The 24,757-nt window shown below is 36.2% G+C and overlaps 1 protein-coding gene across 1 annotated transcript in view; it reads left to right on the top strand.

The window, feature by feature from the left end:
* The window catches only part of BMP2K (BMP2 inducible kinase), a 121,283-nt gene that overhangs the window by 70,913 nt on the left and 25,613 nt on the right, over window positions 1-24,757 (top strand). The window contains exons 11-16 of the mRNA XM_024754097.1: window positions 10,535-10,638; window positions 12,120-12,199; window positions 16,483-16,643; window positions 21,342-21,526; window positions 22,945-23,043; window positions 23,942-24,126. Of these exons, the coding sequence (XP_024609865.1) occupies window positions 10,535-10,638; window positions 12,120-12,199; window positions 16,483-16,643; window positions 21,342-21,526; window positions 22,945-23,043; window positions 23,942-24,126 (814 nt within the window). The remainder of the gene's footprint in view (window positions 1-10,534; window positions 10,639-12,119; window positions 12,200-16,482; window positions 16,644-21,341; window positions 21,527-22,944; window positions 23,044-23,941; window positions 24,127-24,757) is intronic.

Raw genomic sequence — 24,757 nt, forward strand, 5'->3', positions numbered from 1 at the left:
TTAATTAATGATTAGTACATGGATATTTTTAAGCTCTAGATAAGGTTTTATAAAACATAGAGATTATATAATTAAGGAAACTGGAATTTCTGGAAAAACTTACAGCGTAACATTTAATTATTCAGTCTTTGAACTTTTGAAATCCAAATATCCAGACCTGTTGCTTCTTTAAATCACAGTATTGCCAATCTTAGATAGTAGTTTATTTGGCCACTCTTTTTAATATTCCTTATTGATTATAAAATTAGAAAGCAACCTAAGTGTATGTCAGAAGGAGTAATCCTGTGGGCCTTTGATTCCAAAAGAATACCTCAGTTTTCATTACAGCCTCTTTTAAGAATTTTTTCTTCCTTTTTGACAGGTACTGTAATTTAATATTTTATATACGCACATGGTACAATTTTCTGAAGAAGATGATTTGGAGGAGGAGGAGGATCATCAGATATAAAATATGTTAGGAAGTTGCAGTATTTAAGCAGCACTGCCCTGCACTGTTTCAATTAAAGTATTTCTAGCATTTCTACTCTGTTTTTTCCATTTTAAACATCCTCTGTCATAGCCTCCAGCCACTGAGATCAGTGCAGTAGAAAAGAGGGTCAATGTAAATATATTTGAGGTTTTGTATAATAAAGATAGCAGTTCAACTCAGTGGGGAAAAACAGATGGAAATACAAAACTTTATTATCCACTTGTGGATGAAAAATCAGACTGGATCTCTACTTCAAACATTATGCTAAAATTTCAGATAAATCAAAGACTTAAATGCAAAAAATAAAACATAAATGTACTTGAAGAAAATATGTCTGAATTTATTTATAACACTGGAGTAGGTAATGTGTAAACTAGGCTTTTAATCTCAGGAAATAGAAAAGATGAACCCATTGACATATAAATTTAAACCATTAAAAGTTCCCCCAAACCATGAACCCAAGCATAAAGTCAAATGGTAAACTGGAAAAAAAATTTATTACACACTTGACAATTGGCTAACTTTTGTAATTTATGTTACACACTTGACAATTGGCTAACTCATGTAACTGAAAAAGAAAAGGGCAAACACTCCAGAAGAAAAATAATCAAAAGAAAATGGAGGATAGGGAGGGTGGGAGGGAGGGAGACACAAGAGGGAAGAGATATGGGAACATATCTATATGTATAACTGATTCACTTTGTTATAAAGCAGAAACTAACACACCATTGTAAAGCAATTATACTCCAATAAAGATGTCAAAATAAAAAAGAACCTTACATTCTAGAGCAAGGGTCAGCAAACTTTTTCTGTAACAGGCCAGACAGTCAGTAAATAGCTAAGCTTTGCAGACCATAGAGTCTCTGTTACAATGACTCAACTCTGCTGTTTTACTGAAAGCAGTCACAGACAATATGTAAATGAATGAGTGTGGTCATGTTCCAATGAAACTTCAATTACAAGAACAGGCAGCAGGAAGAGTGTAGGGTCTAGTAGGCCATCAAAAGGACCACGGCTTTAATTATGAGATGAGGGGGCCACTGAGCTCTTTGGGTAGAAGAGTAACATTATTTTTATGAAAAAACATCATTATTAAAAAGGATCATTTCAGCTACTATGTGAAGAGTAGTCAGTAGAGGGGTAAGGAGGCAAGAAGATGGGAAAGGTATAAGCTCAGCGAGAAGTTCAGAAGTTACTGCAAGAAAACAAGAGTGAGATGAATTTGTCTTGCACCGGGATGGTAGCAGTGATGGGGGCAAGATGTCGTCTAATTCTGATTATATTTACAAGATATAGTCATCATGATTTGCTAGTGGATTGGATGGGAGGGTGAAAGAGGAAGAGAGGCAAGGATGACTCCAAGGTTTATGACCTGAGTGAGGAGAAGAATGGAGGTGCCTTTACCGTGATTGGGAAATACATGTGGGATGAGCCAGTTTTGGAAGGAAAATCAGTTTAGATTTGGACATATTAAGCTCAAGGTGACCATTATATACTAAGGTGGAGATATTAAACAGGCTATCAGATATATGACTCTGGAGTTCAGGAAAGAAGTTGTGGTTGATATAAATTTAGATCTTAAGTTAGATAGTATTTAAAACCATGAGACAGGAAGAGGTCACCTTAAGTGCACGTATATAAACAAAAGAAGTTTATAATATGAACCCTGAATTACTCCAGTATTTGGAGGAACCAACAAAGGACACTCAGAAGTAGCAGAAAGAGAGGAAGCAGTGGCCTGAGTTACTCCAATATTTGGAGGAACCAACAAAGGACACTCAGAAGAAGCAGAAAGAGAGGAAGAAAACCTAAAGAGAGTGGTATCCCCAAAACTAAGTGAAACCAGGCTTTAAGAACAACTACTTCAAATACTAAGAATAGGTCAAGTAAAACGAGGACCGAAAGCTGACCACTGGATCAACAACAGAGAAGTCATCAGTGACTCTTAACAAGAACTGTTTCAGTGAAGTGCTGGGGACCAAAGTCTAAGTGGAATGAGTTCAAAAGAGAATATAAAGTTCAGAGTCGAGTCAGTAAGTATGCACGACTCTTTCCTATAGGAGGATGTGGTGCCAAAGGAGTTTGTTTGTTTAGATGGGAGATTTTATAGCATGTTTGTTTGCTGATAGGAACTTACTGTATTCCAAAATGACTAACTGTATAGTTTACACTATGGATTAAAATCACAGCCCTGAACTATCACACAATGTTATGCTGAGAAAGATAAAAAAAAAAAAAAAAGAAAAGAAAACGGAGCCTAAAAGGATATCTAGCTTTACTTTGCAAACTTATTTAAAGCATGATCTTTTTGTTTCTTTAATGTGGATTTGCTCATACATGTTGGAAATCAGAGAATTATGTCAGTTGAACACAAAAATTACATTGCTTCACGTGGAATGCTTTTCCTAGGCGAGGGGAGGCAGGGCAGCTGTGGGGGAGCTGGCGTTATAACTTGTAGGGGAAGGAAGTCGCCCTGAGCTTGGCTGCTGCACTGCCAGCTTGTAGACTTTCCACTACAACTGGAGAACATTAATAAGAATGCTTGTACCTGAGGTTTTCTTCCCAGAGAGGTCTACCTCTCAGCTTTTGTGTGACTCTCTACCAATGGATGGCCTCCTGACTAGCACACTCGCTGGCTTGGAACTGCACTTTTATCTTACTGGTTGAGAACCTCCTAGTCTTATTTTGATGTGTTTTTATGTCCTCGTGGCAGCCTTCAGCCAAATTAAGCTACCTGCCTGGTCAGCCCAAGTTACCTTCCCAGATACCAGTTAATGTTTTTGTCAGTGTTCTGGTGACAGAGCTGTATAGTTTTTTTTTCAGTGGTTTGTCCCAGCTCTCTTTTCCTCATTAGCCCTGTTATTTTTAGCCTGCCATTTTGCAGAATGTGAATTTTTTTTAGAGAGCAAACATATTTTAGAGTATATTTGAATAAACTTCATACCCATAAGCTGCTCTGTCTTATCCAGTTGCTTTCTTCCTTCATTGTCCAAAAATTAGGGCATCAAAAGCATGGAAAAAACTCATTAATTGGAATGCTCAAAAAATAGATTGAGGAATTTGCTTTGGCAGTTGAGTGCTCTGGCTAATTGAAGTTTAACCTTTTATTGAAGCCCTTGTTGTAAATCATTGTATCTGTGGCACTGTTTTGTTGTTAAGTATAAAGCTTTAATCACAGCTGGACTGAGGATTTTATTGAGGATCTTGCAGTGTCTTCGCAACTCAGTATTCTCATTGGACAAAACTGTATGAGAGGCTGGACAGTATATACCCTGATTCATGATTTAATTTGCTTATAGTGATGAGATCTTATTTTTTTTTTTGATAGTTACAACAAGAAATTTCTGGTTTATTTGCACAGCTATAATTGAGAGATTTTCAACGTTTCATTCAGAATGCAACAGTGTAGATTCTAAGAGATCCAGTTGTTTCCAATCTTCCCTCTTGCCACAGCCAGTTTATATCTCAGGTTTATAAGTCCTGCTTAAACTTCAGACACAGGCTCCAGTACACTAACTCTGCAACCTAGGATTAGGTTCTCATTTGAGTAGACTGATAAATCACATACCAGCTACAGCTCCTACAGCCTGTAGGGATGGGATGGGATTCTGTTTCACATGTGAGGCTTCTTTCTATTTGAGATCTTATTTTCTTGTGTTAGGTTTGTTTGTTTTCCTTCTCTATGTATGTGTGTATGGGTATGTGTGTTTGTGTACAGTAGGAAGGTAGTAAAGCTAAACACTGCAGATAATTTTAGGATCTAATTGGACTCTAGTTCATTGATGCTTTACTGGGCATCATATGCTTGCTTTATTTTTCAATAAATGTACAGATTTTAGTTTTATCAATGTTAGTATAAATTTGGCCATGTATTAATTTCTTTGAACTGATTTCTCAGAGCTAGGCAGAAATAAAAAAACAAGGTTGAATAAAATAAAAGCACTCAAGTAAATGTTGGTATTTTATCTCCTGTCAAAGGGCTTTTGTGGACTTTACTTTTTAAATATTGTCTTGAGTAGTAAAAGCTTAATAACAAAGTAGAGATTTTTTAAAACCCGAACATACTTATCTATAATGCAGTGGTTTTTAGAAAACATTTAGATTCTTTGCAATTTTATTTTCTACGTTTTTTGCATGTGACCATGCCTGTTTCTCACCATCCTATTTAGGTTCCTCTGTCTGCTTTTATAATAAACTAATTGGTGATTTACATTGCTTTCAAGTAAATTCTACCTTCAGAAACCAGAAACTACCTAGCAGTGCTCTTAGTTTTTGAAAGTGAAACTTTTTATTGCCAACTGTCTATTCATACAATGTAGTTGCCCCACATTTATTTATAAGATAAAGCATTTAAAAAAATATATCTTCTTAGTATGAATAGATTTACTAATGCTGTTTACATCTATTTTATATGATTCAAGATTTTTGAAAATGAAATAGCCATGCTTAATCTTTGTTAAAACTGTATGGTTTGTGGTTATATAAGTATTTGAATATACTTTTGATTATCACCAGTTTGGTCAAGGGTAGTTATTATTATTTATATAATAATATTTAATATATTAATGATAATAATTGTTAATTATATTAACTACTGTCCACAAAGCTCAGTTTATTAACTTTCTGCAGACTTTACTTCTTAAAAGTAGCAATTATTTAGAATTTTCCTTCTTAGCTTCTGTTAACTTTTCCAATAGACAAGTATTGAAGATGGATTGCGGGGGGCAATGAGGAGAGAATCACTTTGCATTTTTGGATCTAAGAGTTGAAAAGAACTTAGAGAATATTTAGAGGAGAATGAGAAGCATAACTAACAGGATTACTGAATAGTTTTGATGAGTGAACAGAAGGCTGGTTGCTTCACCTTTCTTTTAGCTTCTGTTACAGTGGTTAAGGAAGTACATTGTGGAGATTAAGAGCAATTTGGCCTCTGGAGCCAAATGGCCTAGGCTTGCATCTGCTCTGTCACCTATTGGGTACAGAATACGGGGCAGCTCCATTTATTTCTGTTTGATTTCTAAAATGAGCATATTAAATGACCTACCTCTTAAGGTTATTGTGAAAATTAAATGAATTATGAGAAGTGCTTCTTAGTATGTGTGAGTACTCAGAAAGAGATGGCCTTTAATACTACTATCATTATTACTACTATAGCACCCACTACCACTACTACTGATGTCATTATAATTCTTCCTGAGTAACCTAATTTTTGATTTTCTGGGTGAGGGTCAGGGCATCTGCTGTCAGATACTAAGTAGGATGTACTTTCCCTGCAGAGATTTCTTTGGACGCTTTGAAGCCAAACTTGGTTTTTCAGGTTAAGGTTGGATATCAAAGGTTTACCATAATTTATCATATATTCCAGAATATACTGTTAAATGTAACTACTAAGATTAATTTTTTTATCTCTTAACTTTGTGCATGAAATAGTGATATATAATATATAATGAACCAGTCTGTTCTCTGTATGTCTTTTTTTTTTTTAAGTGAGATCATATGGTATTTGTTGTCTGTCTGACCAATTTCACTTAGCATAATGCCCTCACGTTCATTCATGTTGTTGCAGATGGCAAGATTTCCTTCTCTTTTTTAATGACTGAGTAATATTCCATGGTGTGTGTGTGTGTGTGTGTGTGTGTGTGTGTGTGTGTGTGTATGCCTGCCTCTCATTTTCTTTATCCATTCATCCATTGATGGATACTTAGGTTGCTTCCATATCTTGGCTTTTGTAAATAATGCTGCAGTGAACACGGGGGAGCAGATATCTTTTTGAGTTAGTGTTTTTGTTTCCTTCAGATACATACTCAGAAGGAGAATTGATGGATTATATGGTACTCTATTTTCAACTTTTTGAAAGACCTCCGTACTGTTTACCACAGTAGCTGTACCAATTTACATTCCCACCAGCATTGCACAAGGGTTCCCTTTTTTCCACATTCTACCAACACTTGTTATTTCTTGTTGTTTTGATAATAAATAAATTTATTTTAATACCTGTTTTCTGTGGGAAACCAGGAACTTGCTTATTTAGATACACTTAAAATTTATTATGGAAGTTAAAAAATACATACAAATATAGGCAGAACAGTGCAGTGGTTTATCATGTACCTGCCACCTAGCTTCAGTGATTATCAACTCATGGCCAGTCTTGCTTCATTTATGCTCTTCACCCACTGTCTTCCTATATATTTTTTGTTGAAAAAAATCTCGGACATTTTAATGTACCTTTGAAAAGAAATCAGAGATTAAGATAGGGTTTCCTTGAAGGTTTTCAGTCATTGGCTCTGGGTTACCATTTGGGGAGATGTAAAGAGAGGGCTGTGATCAATAACTTCTAGGAACAGCTACCAGGGCTATCCCAAATATACTATCCTGGCATATTTATAGTGCCATTAGTCTTTACATTATGATTGAACACATTTATTTAATGAGCTGCTAAATTTGGTTTCATTTCAACAGTCCATAGAATAAGGTTTGTAGAACATCTTTGCCTAACATGTAAGTTTCTATAATACTTTCCATAGGTCAACAGACAAAAATAACAAATTAATGCTTGAAGTATTTATGATTGCAAAATTAGAGTGGGTATTTCTCTTTTCAGGTAAATTACTGTAAGTGTAATAGCTGGAAGTCTGTGGGAGAGAAAAAGTGTCTTTGTGGAAGGAAAAAATGTTAACAAATTTTAAGCAGGAACATTCTTTTGAGACCTCTGTCCAAAGTATTTTCCTATTAAATTTGTTGAGCTGTTAGATTAGAGATGCTGGTTTAACTTTTACTTAGGACCCGGTATGGATCCATCATTTTATGTAACTTGAATGGAAACTACTTCATTTAATTTTTGGTGTGTGTCCTCGATGTAACCGTAGGTTAACTTGGCCACTGCTGTGCTGCAGCAGCCACTGCTCCTTTAGCTGCTCTTTTTGCTGGAATATGCATGGACGGTGTACTTTCCTTTGCAAAATTAGAATAAGCATAATTAATTCAGCTGCCTTGGGCAAGTGATTTTTATCAGATAGTCTGATACATCAGTTGGAAATACTGTGGTGGTTTAGTCATATACTACCTTCAATGCTGAGACTGTTTTGTGTTCTTAGGTTGAGTTAGTGATATTTGTGTCAATAGAAAGAGTCACACAAGTAAGAGGAGCAGAGAAATATCCTTACATTTCTATTATGGCTTACTTTTTAAAGGTCGATTTTATATTTACAGTAGAATCAAGGTTAATTGGAATGGTCTTGTGCTGACTCACATGATCATATTAAGTTGGGTAAACAAGGGTGTATTTTAGCTTCTCCCTCTTTTTAAAAAAACTTAATTACTAGGGGGCTTCCCTGATGGCGCAGTGGTTGAGAGTCCGCCTGCCGATACAGGGGACACGGGTTCGTGCCCCGGTCTGGGAAGATCCCACATGCCGCGGAGCGGCTGGGCCCGTGAGCCATGGCCGCTGGGCCTGCGCGTCCGGAGCCTGTGCTCCGCAACGGGAGAGGCCACAGCAGTGAGAGGCCCGTGTACCGCAAAAACAAAACAAAACAAAAAAAAACCTTAATTACTTGATTCACTTTTGGATGAATTAGACACATGTATTCCTTAATCCACTCCTTCTCCTCAGGAGCAAATTTCTATAGATGATATGGTTTTATTGTCATGAAGTAGGAGTTAATAAAACACTAGACTTGAGGTTTAATTATTGTGGGAGAAAATGGCTTTGGATCAACTACTTAAAAATTGAAATTGTCATTTTTGGTAGATATGCTCCAGTGTTTAGCTGGATTAGAACTGATACCTCTACACTCCAGATTACATCATTCAGTAATCTAGGAGTACATTTTGCAATCCATTCTTTTGGAGAGTTTGAAAAATTACGTTATTAAGTGCTTTAACAGGGCCTTATTGAGATTTTTTTCTTTTTTTTTTAAACGGCTGATAAGCTTCAATATAAAAATATTCAGAGATAAAAATGTAACCATGGTCTACTGTGGGTTTCAGCCTCTTTATACTTTGAATTTAGAACCAAATTAGAGATGGGGCACAGGATCTCATTAGATAAAATGACAAAGCAGACTGCAGAAGGGACTCCGAAGCCAAATGGGCCTATTAATGCATATACAACCCCCAAATATACTCTCACAGAGTCATAGACAATGTTGGAAAACCATGGACTGCTTCCACAGAAGTAGGACACTTGGCAAAACACGGTTCTGTAGAGAACATACATGTCCTGAGAGTAAACTGTTGAAAGAAAGAGCAACAGAGATGGACACGTGTGGGTGCTTATTTCTTCTTTTCTAGTCTAAATTAGACAAATCACTGTCTTTCCCTTGGCGAGGACTGTATTATACTAATAGAGGTCACTAGCACAGTGGTTTTCAAACTGCTTGACAGTGATCCATGGTAAAAAATACATTTTACATATACATACACATAAAACAAGTTTCTTGAAACATTGCTTATACTTACAGTAATGTACTCTAATATTTTCTATTCTACTTTACTAAAATAAATGCTAGTCATGACCTTTTAGGCTGATGTTATGTCACATAAATGGTATCAGTACAGTTCGACAAACGGAAGTGCCTCCAGAAGATGTATTCCCACATGGAAACATGAGCCAGGGGAGTTAGAGGTCCTTTTGTTTGCTTATAAGATGTTATCAGTTCTACCCACATTGGTAAAAGTCTGTTTAAATTTATCCCCATATCATGTACTGTTGTTACTTTTAAAACATGTAATATCTGTTGGTATCAAGATAAAATATAACTTTGGAGGATGAAATAAACCTTGTAGATTTTTCAGATCTTTTCTGGATTTGAATGAAGTTGAATATGCATTAATAAATGTTAGAATTAAATGTTCTGAGTTATTTCTAACAATGGTGATACAATAGTAAAATATCAATTTTGTAAGTGATATCTGTTAGCCTTTTTAAGTATATAAAATCAAGTGATATGCAGGATATAATAAAACCGAGTTCAGAATCTCCCAAATAAACTTTTGTATGTGCTTAGTGTCACTTGCCAAACAACCATGTTTTTAGCAAATAAATTTATCATGCTGTTGGAGATGTATTACACATTGTTTGTTCAAATATTACTTAAGTTTGAAAGGTAGATTGAATTCATTTTGATTTATAATTTTAATTTAGCTGTTTATATACCTTGATACCTCTGTACATAATTTTGTTAGTAAATTTTAGAATATTATCTAATTAACGCTGTAAATTTTACATTGCAGATAGGTTTAAAAATTATTTGAATAAGATAAGAACTTAGAGTTAATCAATGAAGCAGCGTTAGAATATGAAGACTGTTTTAACAAAATATGGATTTTTTACATATGTAATTGAGTATAAATGTCAGCCTTCTTGTGAAATTGTAAACTAACAAGTAGTTCAAGAAATTGACAAGTGGTAGTGGTCATTTTGGTTAGGAAAAAGGTCAGGCCTTCCAAACAGTGCTGTAGGGTTGGTGTGAAATCTGTTCATAATAGAACCATGAAATTATGCTTGTACTTCTGAACAGGATGTGGATAGCATGTTGAAATACAGAACTGTGATGAATATTGCTATCATCAGTGTGGGAAGAAAGCATGTTTTAGGAAAATTATAGTGCCAACCCTCTACTACTTTGTTAAACAGACTATAATGCATACAAGTTTAGTCTTCTCTTACATGATTTAGGAGCACTTAAAAATTAGTAGAGGTATTTTAGATAATAGTGAAAATAAGGACCCCTACTACAGCCCTGAAACTTTTTTGGGTAATTCCCCAGTGTTTACTAAACTCACTTTTTCTTTTGCGTTAGGGTCCCAGAAAAATACTCATATTTGTCGTTCATACTTTCAGTACAGAACTGTTCTAGGACTGGTTTGTCTTTAGTTTGGGATATTGTATAAAATAGCAATTCTAATATTTTCTGTATACGTTAACAAAGTTTGCTGGAATCATCACTGCTCTTAGAATGGAAATAAATAAATAAATAAATATATATATATATTTATCCTTTTAATGTACCCCTAATTGCTTCCGTGTTCAATGAAACATCTTAACATTTTGATCTATTCTTGCAGGGTTCATGCTTGAACCAGATCCAGAACGTAGACCCGATATATTTCAAGTGTCATATTTTGCATTTAAATTTGCCAAAAAGGATTGTCCAGTCTCCAACATCAATGTAAGTAGTTTTGCAAGTAGGATATGAATTTAAAATCCATTTTATCTGTGCGGATATATATACTTTCAGAGTTACTTGTTTCAAGACAAGTGGTCTCATGGTATGTTTGTGATTAGTATTTTTGATACAAAGCTACAGTTGCCAAACTATGTACTGTGGTGCTCTGGGGAGCTACAGTGGATTGAGGGCACTGCAGGATATTTTGCATATTTGAGGGAAACACAGTGACCTCTGTCTGATACAGCACAAACTACTATTATTAAGTTGTTTGGGCCTAACTGTTGCAAAAACAGGACTGTTAGATTTTGGGGGAGCAGGGTGGGGCCGGGTGTCATGAAAAATTACTGAGACACTAAGCACTCTAAAGTTTGGTTACCTTTGGCATAAAGAGCATAGGCATTGTAAATGCAGAGAACTGGGTTCAAATCAGTGACTGATTTTGTATATTTTGGGGAGTTGCTTAATAGTTTGTTACTTTTTCTGTAAAACAGGGATAGTAATTATGAGGATTAGAAATAATAAATGTAAAACCCAGTGTCTAGTGCAGGGAAGCTGAGTTGGTAATAGCTATTACCATGCAAAGGCTTTGAATGTATCTGGTGTCTGCATACTTAACTACATCAGATTAACGGTATATGGCGAGTCTGCTAATTTTAATAGAAGTCTAGAATCATCAGTGATTTTTAAGCTGTTCTCAACATTGCGAAGGTCATTCTGGCCTGACTTGTTTTATAGGTTTCCTTTGTGTATAACTTAATCCACCCCACTGAGAAAAAAGAAGGAATTTGGTACCTTTTTGTTTTTTGAAGTTCTTACTATGTCAATATAATATATTCTTGGTTGAAGCTGAAAGTCATTACTAACATTCTCGTAATGAAAGTAGCTTTATTTGACATTTGCCTGAATTTTTAGCTTTTCACTCAGCAAACATTTATTGAGTACTTACTATAAGCCAAACATAATAGAGGATAAACAAATGAGTGAAGCCTCTCCTCTTGTTTTCTAGACTTGACAAGCAGTGTCATGAAAATTACCTGCAGTGTGTAAAACAACACGGTATTCATGTGCTTGGTGTTTTGCTTCTTCTTCCAAAGAGTGTGAAATAGTCATTGATTTACAAGTGTAATATAATTCTTTATACCCAAGATTTACCCATTTGTAAAGTGGATATAACGATGTTTTTCTGTTTATTTTCCAAGGGTTTCTGTGGAACACAAGTATGAAAGTGACATTTGTATAACATGCACTGATATTTGCAAATATGTGTGAACAATTTTGTGGAACACAAATATGAAAATGACATTTGTATAACATGCACTGATATTTGCAAATATATGTGAACAATTTATAGATATCTGAGGTGAAGAGATTGTCTCACAGACAATACTTTTAAAATTTAAGAATGTATCTGTAGTGTTTAAGTAAAGCTTTCTGCAATTGAAATAAAAACTAAAATGAAAAGTTTTATTTTTTCTTCCAAGAATTCTCCTATTCCTTCAGCTCTTCCTGAACCGATGACTGCTAGTGAAGCAGCTTCTAGGAAAAGCCAAATAAAAGCCAGGTAGGCAAAACTATGCTGAAATTTGAAAAGGCATTTAGGAAAAAAGAGGACAGTTCTTGTTTTTAATCCTAGCAAGTGTCATTCATTAAATATCATCTTCACCCACAAAAAGTGTCGTATTCCTTATTGCATGTGGTATGTCGTATTCCTTTTTGCAAGTACAGAATAGGCTTTCTTATATAACAGGGTTTGACAGCAGTCGCACTTGAACTGCTCCCTCTCAGCAATCACGAAGTGATTGTGTAACTGCTGATGTTACACTGGGTCCTTTTACAGGGGAGAGTTGTCATTTCATCACATGGCAACTAATTTATGAGATTTTATGTTTTACTTAATAGCTAGTATGACTTTTTTTAATTTACTGAAAGAAAAAATAGCTATGTATAATTTATAATGAGTGGTTATAATGGTAATACTTTTAAGACTGATAAAGAAATATAATGTTTTAAATAATTTTTTTTTTTTTTTTTTGCGGTACGCGGGCCTCTCACTGCTGTGGCCTCTCCCGTTGCGGAGCACAGGCTCCGGACGCGCAGGCCCAGCGGCCATGGCTCACGGGCCCAGCCGCTCCGCGGCATGTGGGATCTTCCCAGACCGGGGCACGAACCTGCGTCCCCTGCATCGGCAGGCAGACTCTCAACCACTGCGCCACCAGGGAAGCCCTTAAATAATTTTTATAGTTCTTTACTACATTAATGTTTGATATGAATTACATAGGTTAAGACCTAAATCTGACTAATGATTGAATTAATGACTGATTTTTAAAATTTTTCTCGTGCTTTCTTTTTTGAGTTTAAAAGTTAATAAGCAGGACTGTATTTTAGATTATCAGACAGGCGTAATATTACATTTGGGGAGATTTCTTGGTCACAGTTTTTTGTGTTGTATTTTACTTATGCAAAGTATTTTATTTGACATAAAATACATAAAAAATATTTGTCACGCACTTGTTGCATGCAAGATACAGATACTGAGACCACAAAGAAAAAGCAGCAGTGTTTATTTCCAAGGAGCTCTGATCCAAATGAAGATAGACGGGTGAACAGTCACACCTTGATAGATATCAGGCAGCTCTGAGGGTGGAGGAAGGGAAAGAAGACAGGAGCACAGGAAGAATCCGGTGGGAGTTGCTGGACTCTTTTCTTGAAGGATGAATAGTCTAGTCACTTGGAATGATGGGCAGTGAAACCATAGCAGGCAAACATTGCCGGTGAGGACAGCCTTTGTGAAACTACAAGGCTGGGGCATAATAAGGGCACATGTACAGGAGTGATGAGAAATGAAGAAGAGGAGGGGGTAGGTAAATATCAGTCATGAGCAACTTTGTTTATATGTCATGCTGAGAAATTTGGATTTTGGCCTTTAGGCCGGTGAGCTTTCAACTTTGCAGTCAGTTCTACTATTTGGAACTTGGTTGTCAGGTGTGTTATAAATAATCTGTTATTTGTAAATTATTGAAATATCACTTGAGAATGACTTAGTTTTTTAAAAAAATATGGCATCACTCTAAAAACATTATCTTCATTCACTTAAATTTAAAATACTCTTTTGAGTAAGAGACGAAGGAGTAATGTGACGTCTAACTTGCAGGAATCCAGCATGACTGACTGTCTTACCCATGACATAGCTGTAGTTAGCAACTGCTGTTATAGTTGAGTGGTCATTATGAATTATTGTAGGACTTGTCAGTTGAATTTTATTGTTACTTATATTTTAAAATAATTATTTTGTTAATGATTAAATCTTTAAGAAAGTGGATACAAATTTTTTTAAAAAGCATGAGTCAACCGAACAGAAATGCTTTGAATATCTTTTCACCATGACACAAGTTACAGCTATACAATTATAAGGAAATGAAATAGTTAACGAAATAATTAACTGAAATTCACAGTGATATTCATAGTATGTTAAATCTATACATTATGTATATTAAAAAAATAGGGTTCATTGGTGCTTATTGGTCAATAATATAAGTTTACTTTTTATTGATAGTATCAGTAAAGAAGTTGAAAAATTCTAAATGTTAAAAAGTTGTAAATCTTTTTTTTTTCCATGTAAAAGGCATATTTCCAGAGAGGGGAGGAGGGGGAATCTTTAAATAGCCAGTATCATTATTTACATGTTTTAAAGCTTTTATGGATATTATCTGCCTGCCCTGCCTTCAGTCAGTGGCACTTTTTGTTTCACTTCTTAAAACCCCCCATCCACCTCCCCAAAATTTGCATCTGCTCTTGGGACTGTTACACATGTGAAACTTACGTGATTTATATCTTAAAGATGGAAGGGTTGAGAATCACTGCCCTGGCAGATGGAAACACTGAGGGATTTTAAGAGAAGAGAGTGTATTTTAGGAAGATTGTTCAGGCTAGTCAGCAGAAAAGAAAAGAAAGGAAGCAAAAAACCAGCTCTTTGTCTGCTACAATAGTGCAAAGGAAGCTGCAGTAGCAGTGTTGATGTCAGTAATTACTCGTTCTTTCATTTTAGTTAAGTTTGTATTTTCACTTTGCTGAATCTGTCCAGGCATTCTCCTCCCATTTCTTCATAGACCGCTTACTTTCTTTTACTGTCTGATGAAATCATATTTATGTTTAACCTCCAGTTCTCACCTGCGCCTTCTCTAGCCAAGTCAGGTTAAAGGTAAAATTACTCTTCCATGAAACTCTTGACAGTATTAGCTTAGCGCTGGTTACTTTTTCTGTCTTGTATTTTATTATATTTTCATGAACATGTGCCATATCTTCCTAGGTAGGCTGTAAATTCTTTGAAGACTGAGCCCTATAAGCTGGATATCAGTAATTGTATAATAGATATTGGTACATTAGTGAAATAAGTTAGGAAACAATAGACTAAACAAAGTCTGCAGAACTTTTAATATGCTTTTTAGAGGTTTGCCCTGCTCGTGTGTTGTGAATCCTTTATGGAGCTATTTAGAACAGGAACAAGGCAGGGTGAGGTCTGGCCTATATACTACCCACTTAATGAAGAATGGGTAGGCAAATAGAAAGATTGTATACAATATTTACCCCAAATTGCTTGAGTTTAAGGAGTACAGCATTGGTTTTAGTGCCATATCCATAATTTGAACTCAATAAATAATTAGATTAAATGAGATATAATTGGTTACATGTATACAGGATCTTTTTATAGCCTTTTAGTTCTATTTTCATATGACTTGTACCATCCCCATCCCGTGTAAAACATAAATGTTATTTTTAGAAAACAGCACACATACAACGCATTTCTATGATCTTCCAAAATCTTTTGATTCAATTTCACATCCTTTCTTTCTGAGAAAGATAGTTGTTGAGAGGGCTCCCTCTTGTGGTATCTCCAGATAGAGGAAAGAACTGTAGAGTTCTGTGCAGTTGTGATAGGACTTCCTCTAAATGCCGCAGATGTGTACTTGATAAATCATATGTATGCAAAACTTTTAAGCGTCAGATCATTTTGAAAATGTGCTAAGGGAACTTGATAAAGAGATTTTATTGCAATCCTTTTGAAAAGTAAGCATAGACCCTATTAAGAAGTATTCGAGTTTTTGGTTCTGAATTTATAGAAAGCAGAGTTGATAAATCTGTAAGTTAAAGATTTTTCCTGGCTATTTTTGAAAGAGAAAAGCAAATGTCTGTGTCTCCTTGAATTATATTTAGTGTCTCTTGCTTTCAAAACTGCTTTCCACTTGACCACTCACATTTGTGGCCTAAACTAAGTCCTAGTGGGAAAGCCTTTATATAATTTCCATTCAGTGTTTTAAGTAAAGCAAAGTTAGAGATTCAAGATGCTGAATGTGAGCTGATAGCTCCACCAGTTAAAAGTTTTGGCTTCTTTTGTTTTACATGCCTTAGGCCCTATTCTTTTTTTTTTTCTTAAGCCAAGAGTCCAAGCTAAAGGAGACTGTTGTTTGTTGTTTCTTATTTTTGTTTCTCTGACTGGTTTAGGGAATTGGCTCTGTTTTGTCCAAAACCTTATTGAGAAGACTTCTGTTTGCTTCCTTTATTTTATCTCCTTAAGAGCAATTCTATACTCTTTTTCTGCCAGCTCCGGTGGCAGACTATAAGTGGTAGCAATCTGGCTTGAGGAAATTGGTTAGGTTTATTTTATTTACTTTCTTATCTTCATTAAACATTTAGTACTTGAAAATGAGACTTAGGAAGAAGCCAAGAGGACTAACATGATCATCAATAATAATAAATATGCATCTGTTGAAATAGCTCCTTTATAGAACAAATAGTAAGTTAGAAATGATCCCAGTATTTGGAATGACATGTGTTCTTCTGTTGTAGAATAACAGATACCATTGGACCAACAGAAACCTCAATTGCACCAAGACAGAGACCAAAGGCGAATTCTACTACTGCCACTCCTAGTGTGCTGACCATTCAAAGTTCAGCAATACCTGTTAAAGTCCCAGCTCCTGGTGAATTCAGTAACCACAGACCAAAAGGTGATACAGCTCTGCCAACCTCGTCTTCTTTTTAGTTAATTTACATAAACCTTTTATAGCTCGATTTCCTAGAAATGTAAATTATTGGCAGACTTACTGTTGTGAAGCAGATATGTCACATAGTGCTTTAAGAAACATAAGGCTACTATTGTCTAATAAACCCACCTAATTGTTTTCCTAATGTTGTCAGCAAAAGGAAGGTACGGGCAGTGTAAAAGTATGGTATGAAAAGCTCACAACCTGCTTATCTCTAGAGTCGTCGACTAGTAGGGTTCGAGGTTGATACTAAAGTTCAAGAGTATAGAAAATTCTATATTGTATTGGAAAGGAGGAATTTGAAACTCTAGGCTTACAAAGCTTTAACGTTAAAGTGTTTTCAACTAGTATGTTTTAAATTAGGATACTCTAATGGTTAAAAGCCTACATGTTGAGTCTTCAGAACCTGGATTTGAGTCCTATTTCTCCTATTTTTTAGTAATATGTGTTATGAAAATACTAGTACCTATCTAATGGGACTGTTGTGAAGATTAAATGACTGCATACTATAATGTCTGCCACATAATATGTCCTTAAGAAATGTTCACTATTAACTACTGTTACTACTATTAGGTAAAGTATATGCTCAGGGAAGACATTTATGTTATCTGATGTAACATAAGCCTGTGGTGATCAGGCATACCTGATGGAGGAATAGGGAAAGGGAAAAGGGAACAAAAGGGGAATTTGAAGTCTTTTATGTCCAATTCCCATTTTACCATTTCTTAGCCTCACTGTTCTCTTCTGTAAAATGGGAAAACAGCCATTTTGCCTATTATAAAGAGTAAATAACAAGGTGTATGGTATCTAGGAGAATTCTGTTTCATGGTAAGCATTCAGTATTTGGGTTGGAGATGCTATTCTGTTTTTTTGGTTTTTTTTTTTTGCGGTACATGAGCCTCTCACTGTTGTGGCCTCTCCCGTTGCGGAGCACAGGCTCCGGACGCGCAGGCTCAGCGGCCATGGCTCACGGGCCCAGCCGCTCTGCGGCATGTGGGATCTTCCTGGACCGGGGCACAAACCCGTGTCCCCTGCATCGGCAGGCGGACTCTCAACCACTGCGCCACCAGGGAAGCCCTGTACATCTCTTAGCATTGCTTTTCTCATTAAATCTTATATAAAAAGTATGGAATCTAAAAAAATAAAAGTCATGAAGAACCTAGGGGTAAGACAGGAATAAAGACATAGACCTACTAGAGAATGGACTTGAGGATATGGGGAGGGGGAAGGGTAAGCTGGGACAAAGTGAGAGAGTGGCATGGACATATATACACTACCAAACGTAAAATAGATAGCTAGTGGGAAGCAGCCGCATAGCACAGGGAGATCAGCTCGGTGCTTTGTGACCACCTAGAGGGGTGGGATAGGGAGGGTGGGAGGGAGGGAGACGCAAGAGGGAGGAGATATGGGGATATATGTATATGTAGAGCTGATTCACTTTGTTATAAAGCAGAAACTAACATACCATTGTAAAGCAATTATACTCCAATAAAGATGTTAAAAAAAAAAAGTAACACATGAATAAATTTAAAAAATATATTCATACAATACAATAGCATTCAGAGCAATGTAGAAGTCCCCATTCTTTTTCTTTCCAGAGTAAACTAGCAGCAGTTTGGTATACATCCTCCTAGTCCTTTTTTATGTTCTTGCATGCATATACACAGATATAAATAATCCACGTTGGGTTAAACACAAATGGATTCATACTATACATAGTTCTCTACAACTTGATTTTTTTTAAAACGTAATATACTTTGGAGAGCTTTGCATATCAGTGCATATAGATCTACCATGTAGTTTTTAATAGGTATGTGGTATTCCATCATATGAATGTACAGTAGTTTATAAAACCTTTTTGGTTATTTCCAGCATTTGCTATTATTAATAGCGTTGTGGTAAACATCTATATAACGAACACTTGATTTCCATGTCAGCATTCTTCTGAGGAAGCTATTAAAGTACACTCATTTAAAATTATTCAGATACTGCCAAATTACCATCCAAAGAAGACTTCAGAAATTTACACTACAGCACCAACGAGGTGTGAGTGTCCTTTCATCCTTGTCTTTACCAACACTTGATAGTACTGGTTTTTTAAAAATGTTTCCCTATTGACAGGTGAAACATTTTTGATTTTATTTTAATATTCCTGATTAACGGTACTGTTTCTTGTTTACTGACCATTTGTTTTCTTCTGTGAATTGTCTTTTGCAATTTTCCATGAGATTGTCTTTTATTTACTTTTTATTGCTCTGAAGATTTTATGTAGTCTGAATATTCTTTGCCAAATATATTGTAAATATTTTCTTCCAGTTTATCGTTTGTCTTTAACTCATGAATTTACTGAACTTCTCTGAGCCTTCATTTCATCATTTGCAAAATGGGGAATAATAGTATGAGGATTTAATGATGTACTCGGAAGCATGGTTTTCATGTAGGATTGTAGTGATGTTTTTTGGGAGTTCTCCGGTGCTCTGTGGGCTTGGCTTGAGAAACAAGGAGCTCTATTCAGCTTGATAACACTAAAGAGAAGTCACGGTTTGTGAGGTGAGAGGTGAGTTCCATGAGTTATTGCATGATGCTCATTGGCTTGTGATTGGGCTTCACCTGCAGCTGAAAGTGTTCTCCAGTTAGACATCAGGGCCTTAAAAGATGAATGTATAGCTGAGGAGCTGAACTTTTTAATACTCTTCCAACTGGAAATAAATACACTTAAAAGGCTAATCGTGGTTATGTCTGTGTGGCGGAGTTATGGTTTTAATTTTCTTCCTGTACTTTTATAAACATTTTCAAGAATAATTAAAATGAACATGCCATTTTTTTGTAATTGGAAGAATTAGAAATAATTATAAAACGATTTTCGTAGAGGTGTTGAATTTAAAGCCTGTGGAGTGTTTTTTTTTTTTTTTTATAGGTTGCTTCCATGTCCTGGCTATTGTAAATAGAGCTCCAATGAACATTGTGGTACATGACTCTTTTTGAATTATAGTTTTTTCAGGGTATATGCCCAGTAGTGGGATTGCTGGGTCGTATGGTAGTTCTATTTTTAGTTTTTTAAGGAACTTCCATACTGTTCTCCACAGTGGCTATATCAATTTACATTCCCACCAACAGTGTATGAAGCTTCCCTTTTCAACACACACTCTCCAGCATTTATTGTTTGTAGGTCTGATGATGGCCATTCTGACTGGTGAGAGGTGATATCTCATATTGTAGTTTTGATTTGCATTTCTCTAATGATTAATGATGTTGAGCATTCTTTCATGTGTTTATTGGCAATCTGTATATCTTCTTTGGAGAAATGTCCATTTAGGTCTTCTGCCCGTTTTTGGATTGGGTTGTTGGTTTTTTTGATATTGAGCTGCATGATCTGCTTGTAAGTTTTGGAGATTAATCCTTTGTCAGTTGCTTCATTTGCACATATTTTCTCCCATTCTGAGGGTTGTCTTTTCTTCTTGTTTATGGTTTCCTTTGCTGTGCAAAAGTTTTTAAGTTTCATTAGGTCCATTTGTTTATTTTTGTTTTTATTTCCATTTCTCTAGGAGGTGGATCAAAAAGGATTGTGCTGTGATTTATGTCATAGAGTGTTCTGCCTATGTTTGCCTCTAAGAGTTTGATAGTTTCTGGCCTTACATTTAGGTCTTGAATCCATTTTGAGTTTATTTTTGTGTATGGTGTTAGGGAGTGTTCTAATTTCATTCTTTTACATGTAGCTGTCCAGTTTTCCCAGCACCACTTACTGAAGAGACTGTCTTTTCTGCATTGTATATTCTTAAGGCCTGTGGAGGTTTGAAGACATTAACATTGATGAAAAAGAATCCTTCTCTCTCTCTTCTTGCACTCTCCGTCCTTTTCTCCCCTTAGGGTTAAAGAGTCATATTTGAATTTATGGTAACCTGTTGGAAGAGAATATAGAAATTATAGTATATTGAATTTCCTTTTTTTGAAGTTGTCTGTCTCATCCTTTTTCGGTTATTTCAAAAGTTTATTCATAGGATTTTCCTATGGTAAAATTTATAAAGCTTATAAAAAAATGCCTATTTAGGAGATAGTGTTAGTAGATTCACTACAGCAGCATTTATTGAACATCTGTTATGTAAAAAGTTCTTTGGGGCACTAAAAGAAATAATAAATAAGTCTTCACCCCATCCTTCAGTTAGGAAATAACCATGTAAACAATTAATATGTGCAAGGCAAAAAGAAACATTATAAACTGAGCGGAAGCACTAAAGGAAGGAAGAAGGAAGAGAGATTTGAGATAAACTTTAAAGGTAAGAAGAGTTGCAGTGGGTGGAAAGTGGCATTTTAGACAGAGAATCATGTCAGCAAAGATGCAGACTCATGATGGTGCATCATACAGTTGAGAAATGTGGAACATTTCAAATTGGCATGGTTGGTGTGTTCATGGAGAGATGAAGTGTGAAAAATTAAGTGTTTCTAAGATGTTGACTTGTTCACGAGTGGTAACTGACAAAATTAACTTTCATGGGTACTTTTATTATAGTAAGTAATCCCTTTAGACTATACGCACATGGAAGTTTCTATAAGATGGGGATATGAATGCCTTGGTTAATGATTATTGGAATGCGTGTTTTGAAATGCAGCCATTTTATTGATGTCATGAGTATGTTAATGTAAGTTTTCGGAAACCTCTTTTAGGAGCGCTGAGACCTGGAAATGGCCCTGAGATTTCACTGGGTCAGGGGCCCACTCAGCAGCCTCCACAGCAGCATCGAGTACTTCAGCAGTTACAGCAGGGAGACTGGAGGTTGCAGCAGCTTCATCTGCAGCAGCGTCCTCCTCAGCAGCAGCAGCAGCTACTTCAGGACGCTTATATGCAGCAGGTGATTCTTTCCTTACTTGAGGTACAGAAGTACTGTTGTGGAACTCATGCCGCTCTTGAGTAGCAGTGAATTCCCTTTTGTATCATGGGTACTTTGAACTGTAGATTGGAGTAAACATTTTGCTCAGTTTCCTGATTATTAAAAGAATATGTAGTTTGGACTTCTGTAGTGGTGCAGTGGTTAAAAATCAGCCTGCCAATGCAGGGGACACGGGTTCGAGTCCTGGTCCGGGAAGATCCCACATGCCAGGGAGCAACTAAGCCCGTGTGCCACAACTACTGAGCCCACATGCCACAGCTACTGAAGCCTGCGTGCCTAGAGCTTACGCTCCGCAACAAGAGAAGCCACTGCAATGAGAAGCCTGAGCACCACAACGAAGAGTAGCCCCCACTCAACGCAGCTAGAGAAAGCCTGCTCACAGCAGTGAAGACCCAACGCAGCCGAAAATAAAAATAAATAAATAAAAAAATTACAAAAAAGAATATATATTTTATTTGCATTCTGTGAGTTACTCAAGAATACTCCTGTTGTAATAGGTTGTATCGTGGCTTTATGAAGCAAACGATGTTCACCCAGTCATTTGGCATTGCAAATAAGTACTGCAATTTATGATGAATATTATCTTTTTCAGGTTACATTTTGAGTTCATATATATAGACTAATAATGTTATTGTTGGAAAGGTGATATTAAGACTTTTAGAAGTAATATTGTCTTGGGTTTTTGTTCTTATTTTTTCTTTTTTTGCCTTTGTTGGGGGTGTGTGTGTGTGTATGTGTATGTGTGTAGGGTTGGCATTTACAGTTGGAAGGGACATAGAAAAACATGACCTTAAGTTCTAGTCTGTCCTTTGCCTCATCAGAACCTGCGCATCTCTAGTTAGCACTAAACTATTTTAAATTTAATGACTGTCATCATCATCCTTCCATCATTTCCTGAACTATTTTTGAGCCAATTATATGCATGCTACTTCTCATGGGTGTACCCCGTCCTCTGGTCTTGACTGATAGACCCAGAGTGGAGGATAGTTAAATAGGGGTGCCATTGGATGGCCAGAAGATATCATTGAAGGGGAGACAGAGGATCTTGGGAATTTACTGTAATGGTTCCTGGACACAAGTCACTTCAGGGGTCTTCATCAGCTGGTAAACATGTTTAGGTTTAGGTTTCTTCCAGACATCCTTAAACTGTGCTGGAGATGGTTTTAGTTGAATCTGTTATGTTTCATTGATAATTTTGAAACCAATTCCAATAAGCTGATTTAAGTTATAGTCACTTACTGACTATAGGTATCTTACATTAGTGTTTGGACTCTTGAGTACCCAAGTCATTGTTATGGTAAGATCAATACCTAAAAAAAAAAGGTTCTCGCACAAAAAAGGCATGAGTAATACTGATGAGTTTGTTTTTCCAATTGTAGTATCAACATGCAGTGCAACAGCAACAGATACTTCAACAACAGTTTTTAATGCATTCAGTATATCAGCCGCAACCTTCTGCATCACAGTATCCTACAATGGTAAGCGTTATGTAATTTCTAGAGATTTCTCTCTGAGTATACATTCCAGTGTTGGAATTCACAGTACGAATTGTATTATTCAGAATTTAATAATTCAGGATCAACTCGTTAGTTTATTAACATGTATTTGATCAAAGCCAGATATGTATTCTCAAGCAGCTTTACATTGGGCTAAACGTGGATCTGGCACATCTTATCTGATAGTATAAGGAGATGATTGGTTACCCAGGATCTCTTGTCATATGTCTCTCTCATTTGGCAAATGTCTGCTGAAGAAAAGAAAAGAAAAGAAACCCAAAGGAAAGTTGCATTTGCTTCAGAGAATAGTTTGACCTCTTTTTACAGCAACTGCTATACCAAGTGACTTTAAACTACCGTATCATTTTTTATTAAACTATTTAAAGGAGAATTTTTGAATCCTGCCAGGTGACGCTAACTTTCCAGTTCCTTTTTTTTTTTAATTGAGGTATAATTGACATAAGATTATATTCGTATACCTGAAACTGTCTACCTGAGGTAACGTAATAATTCGATATTTGGATATATTACAAAATGATCACCGCAGTAAGTCCAGTTAAACAACTTCTTAAATAGATTTATTTCTGTTTTGGTTTTTTGGCCGCCAGGCATGTGGGATCTTAGTTCCCCCAGGGATCGAACCCGCTCTCCCTGCCCTGGAAGGCAAAGTCTTAACCACTGGACCACCAGGGGAGTCCTTTAGATTTATTTCATCTTGTAGTTTTCTAATAGCGAGCCGCTCCTTCAGATAAAAATTGTTTTTCAGGTTTCTGATTTTGTTGCCAGTGTGAAAAGGAAGGAGCATAGTAAATAGGTGCAATGCTGACAGTGCTTTAGTGACCTTGAGCATTGTTTTATATAACGGCATTTTTTGTTTCAGATGCAGCAGTATCAGCAGGCTTTCTTGCAGCAGCAAATGCTAGCTCAACATCAGCAGTCTCAACAACAGGCATCACCAGAATATCTCACTTCCCCTCAAGAGTTCTCACCAGCCTTAGTGTCCTACACTTCATCACTTCCAGCTCAGGTTGGAACCATAATGGACTCCTCTTACAGTGCCAATAGGCAAGTATTTTTCCATTGAATACAAAGGAAATTATTGTGGCAGTGGGTGTTATCATGGAGTAGAGTCACTAAGTGGCTCCTGAATTAATTTAGAGCCCATCTTAGAGTTCCCTTTGTTCTCTTACTAGTCCTCTCTCCTGACCCCTTTGCATCTCCATCCTTCTTTCCATTTCCATCAGTTAATTCTGCTAACTGCTATTTGCAAATAAGGCTTAGCAACATCCAGCAGCATTTAAGGCTAAGAAAATTATTAGCTTATATGTTAAAACACATTCTTTGTTTGACAAACTTAGTAGTTTAAAACGATGATAAACATTTATTATCTCACACACTTTCTTTGGATCAGGAATTTAGGAGTAGCTTACCTGTATGGTTATGACCAGGGAAGGGTCTCTCATGAGGTTACAGTTAAGATATTGGCTGGGGCTGCAGTCCACTGAAGGCTTGCCTGGTACTGGTGGATCTGTTTGTAAGGTCACTCACATGGCTTTGGGCAGGAGGCCTCAGTTTTTTGTCACATGGATCTCTCTAAAAGGCTGCTTGAGTATTCTCTTTGCCAAAATCAAAGACTGTTTTGAACAAGGAATTGTTTATTCTGGTTTCTTTCAGAACACGTGGTCCAAAAGAGAGG

This window comes from Neophocaena asiaeorientalis, unplaced genomic scaffold (genome assembly GCF_003031525.2).
Source record: "Neophocaena asiaeorientalis asiaeorientalis breed wild unplaced genomic scaffold, Neophocaena_asiaeorientalis_V1.1 scaffold148, whole genome shotgun sequence".
Classification (NCBI taxonomy): Eukaryota; Metazoa; Chordata; class Mammalia; order Artiodactyla; family Phocoenidae; genus Neophocaena; species Neophocaena asiaeorientalis.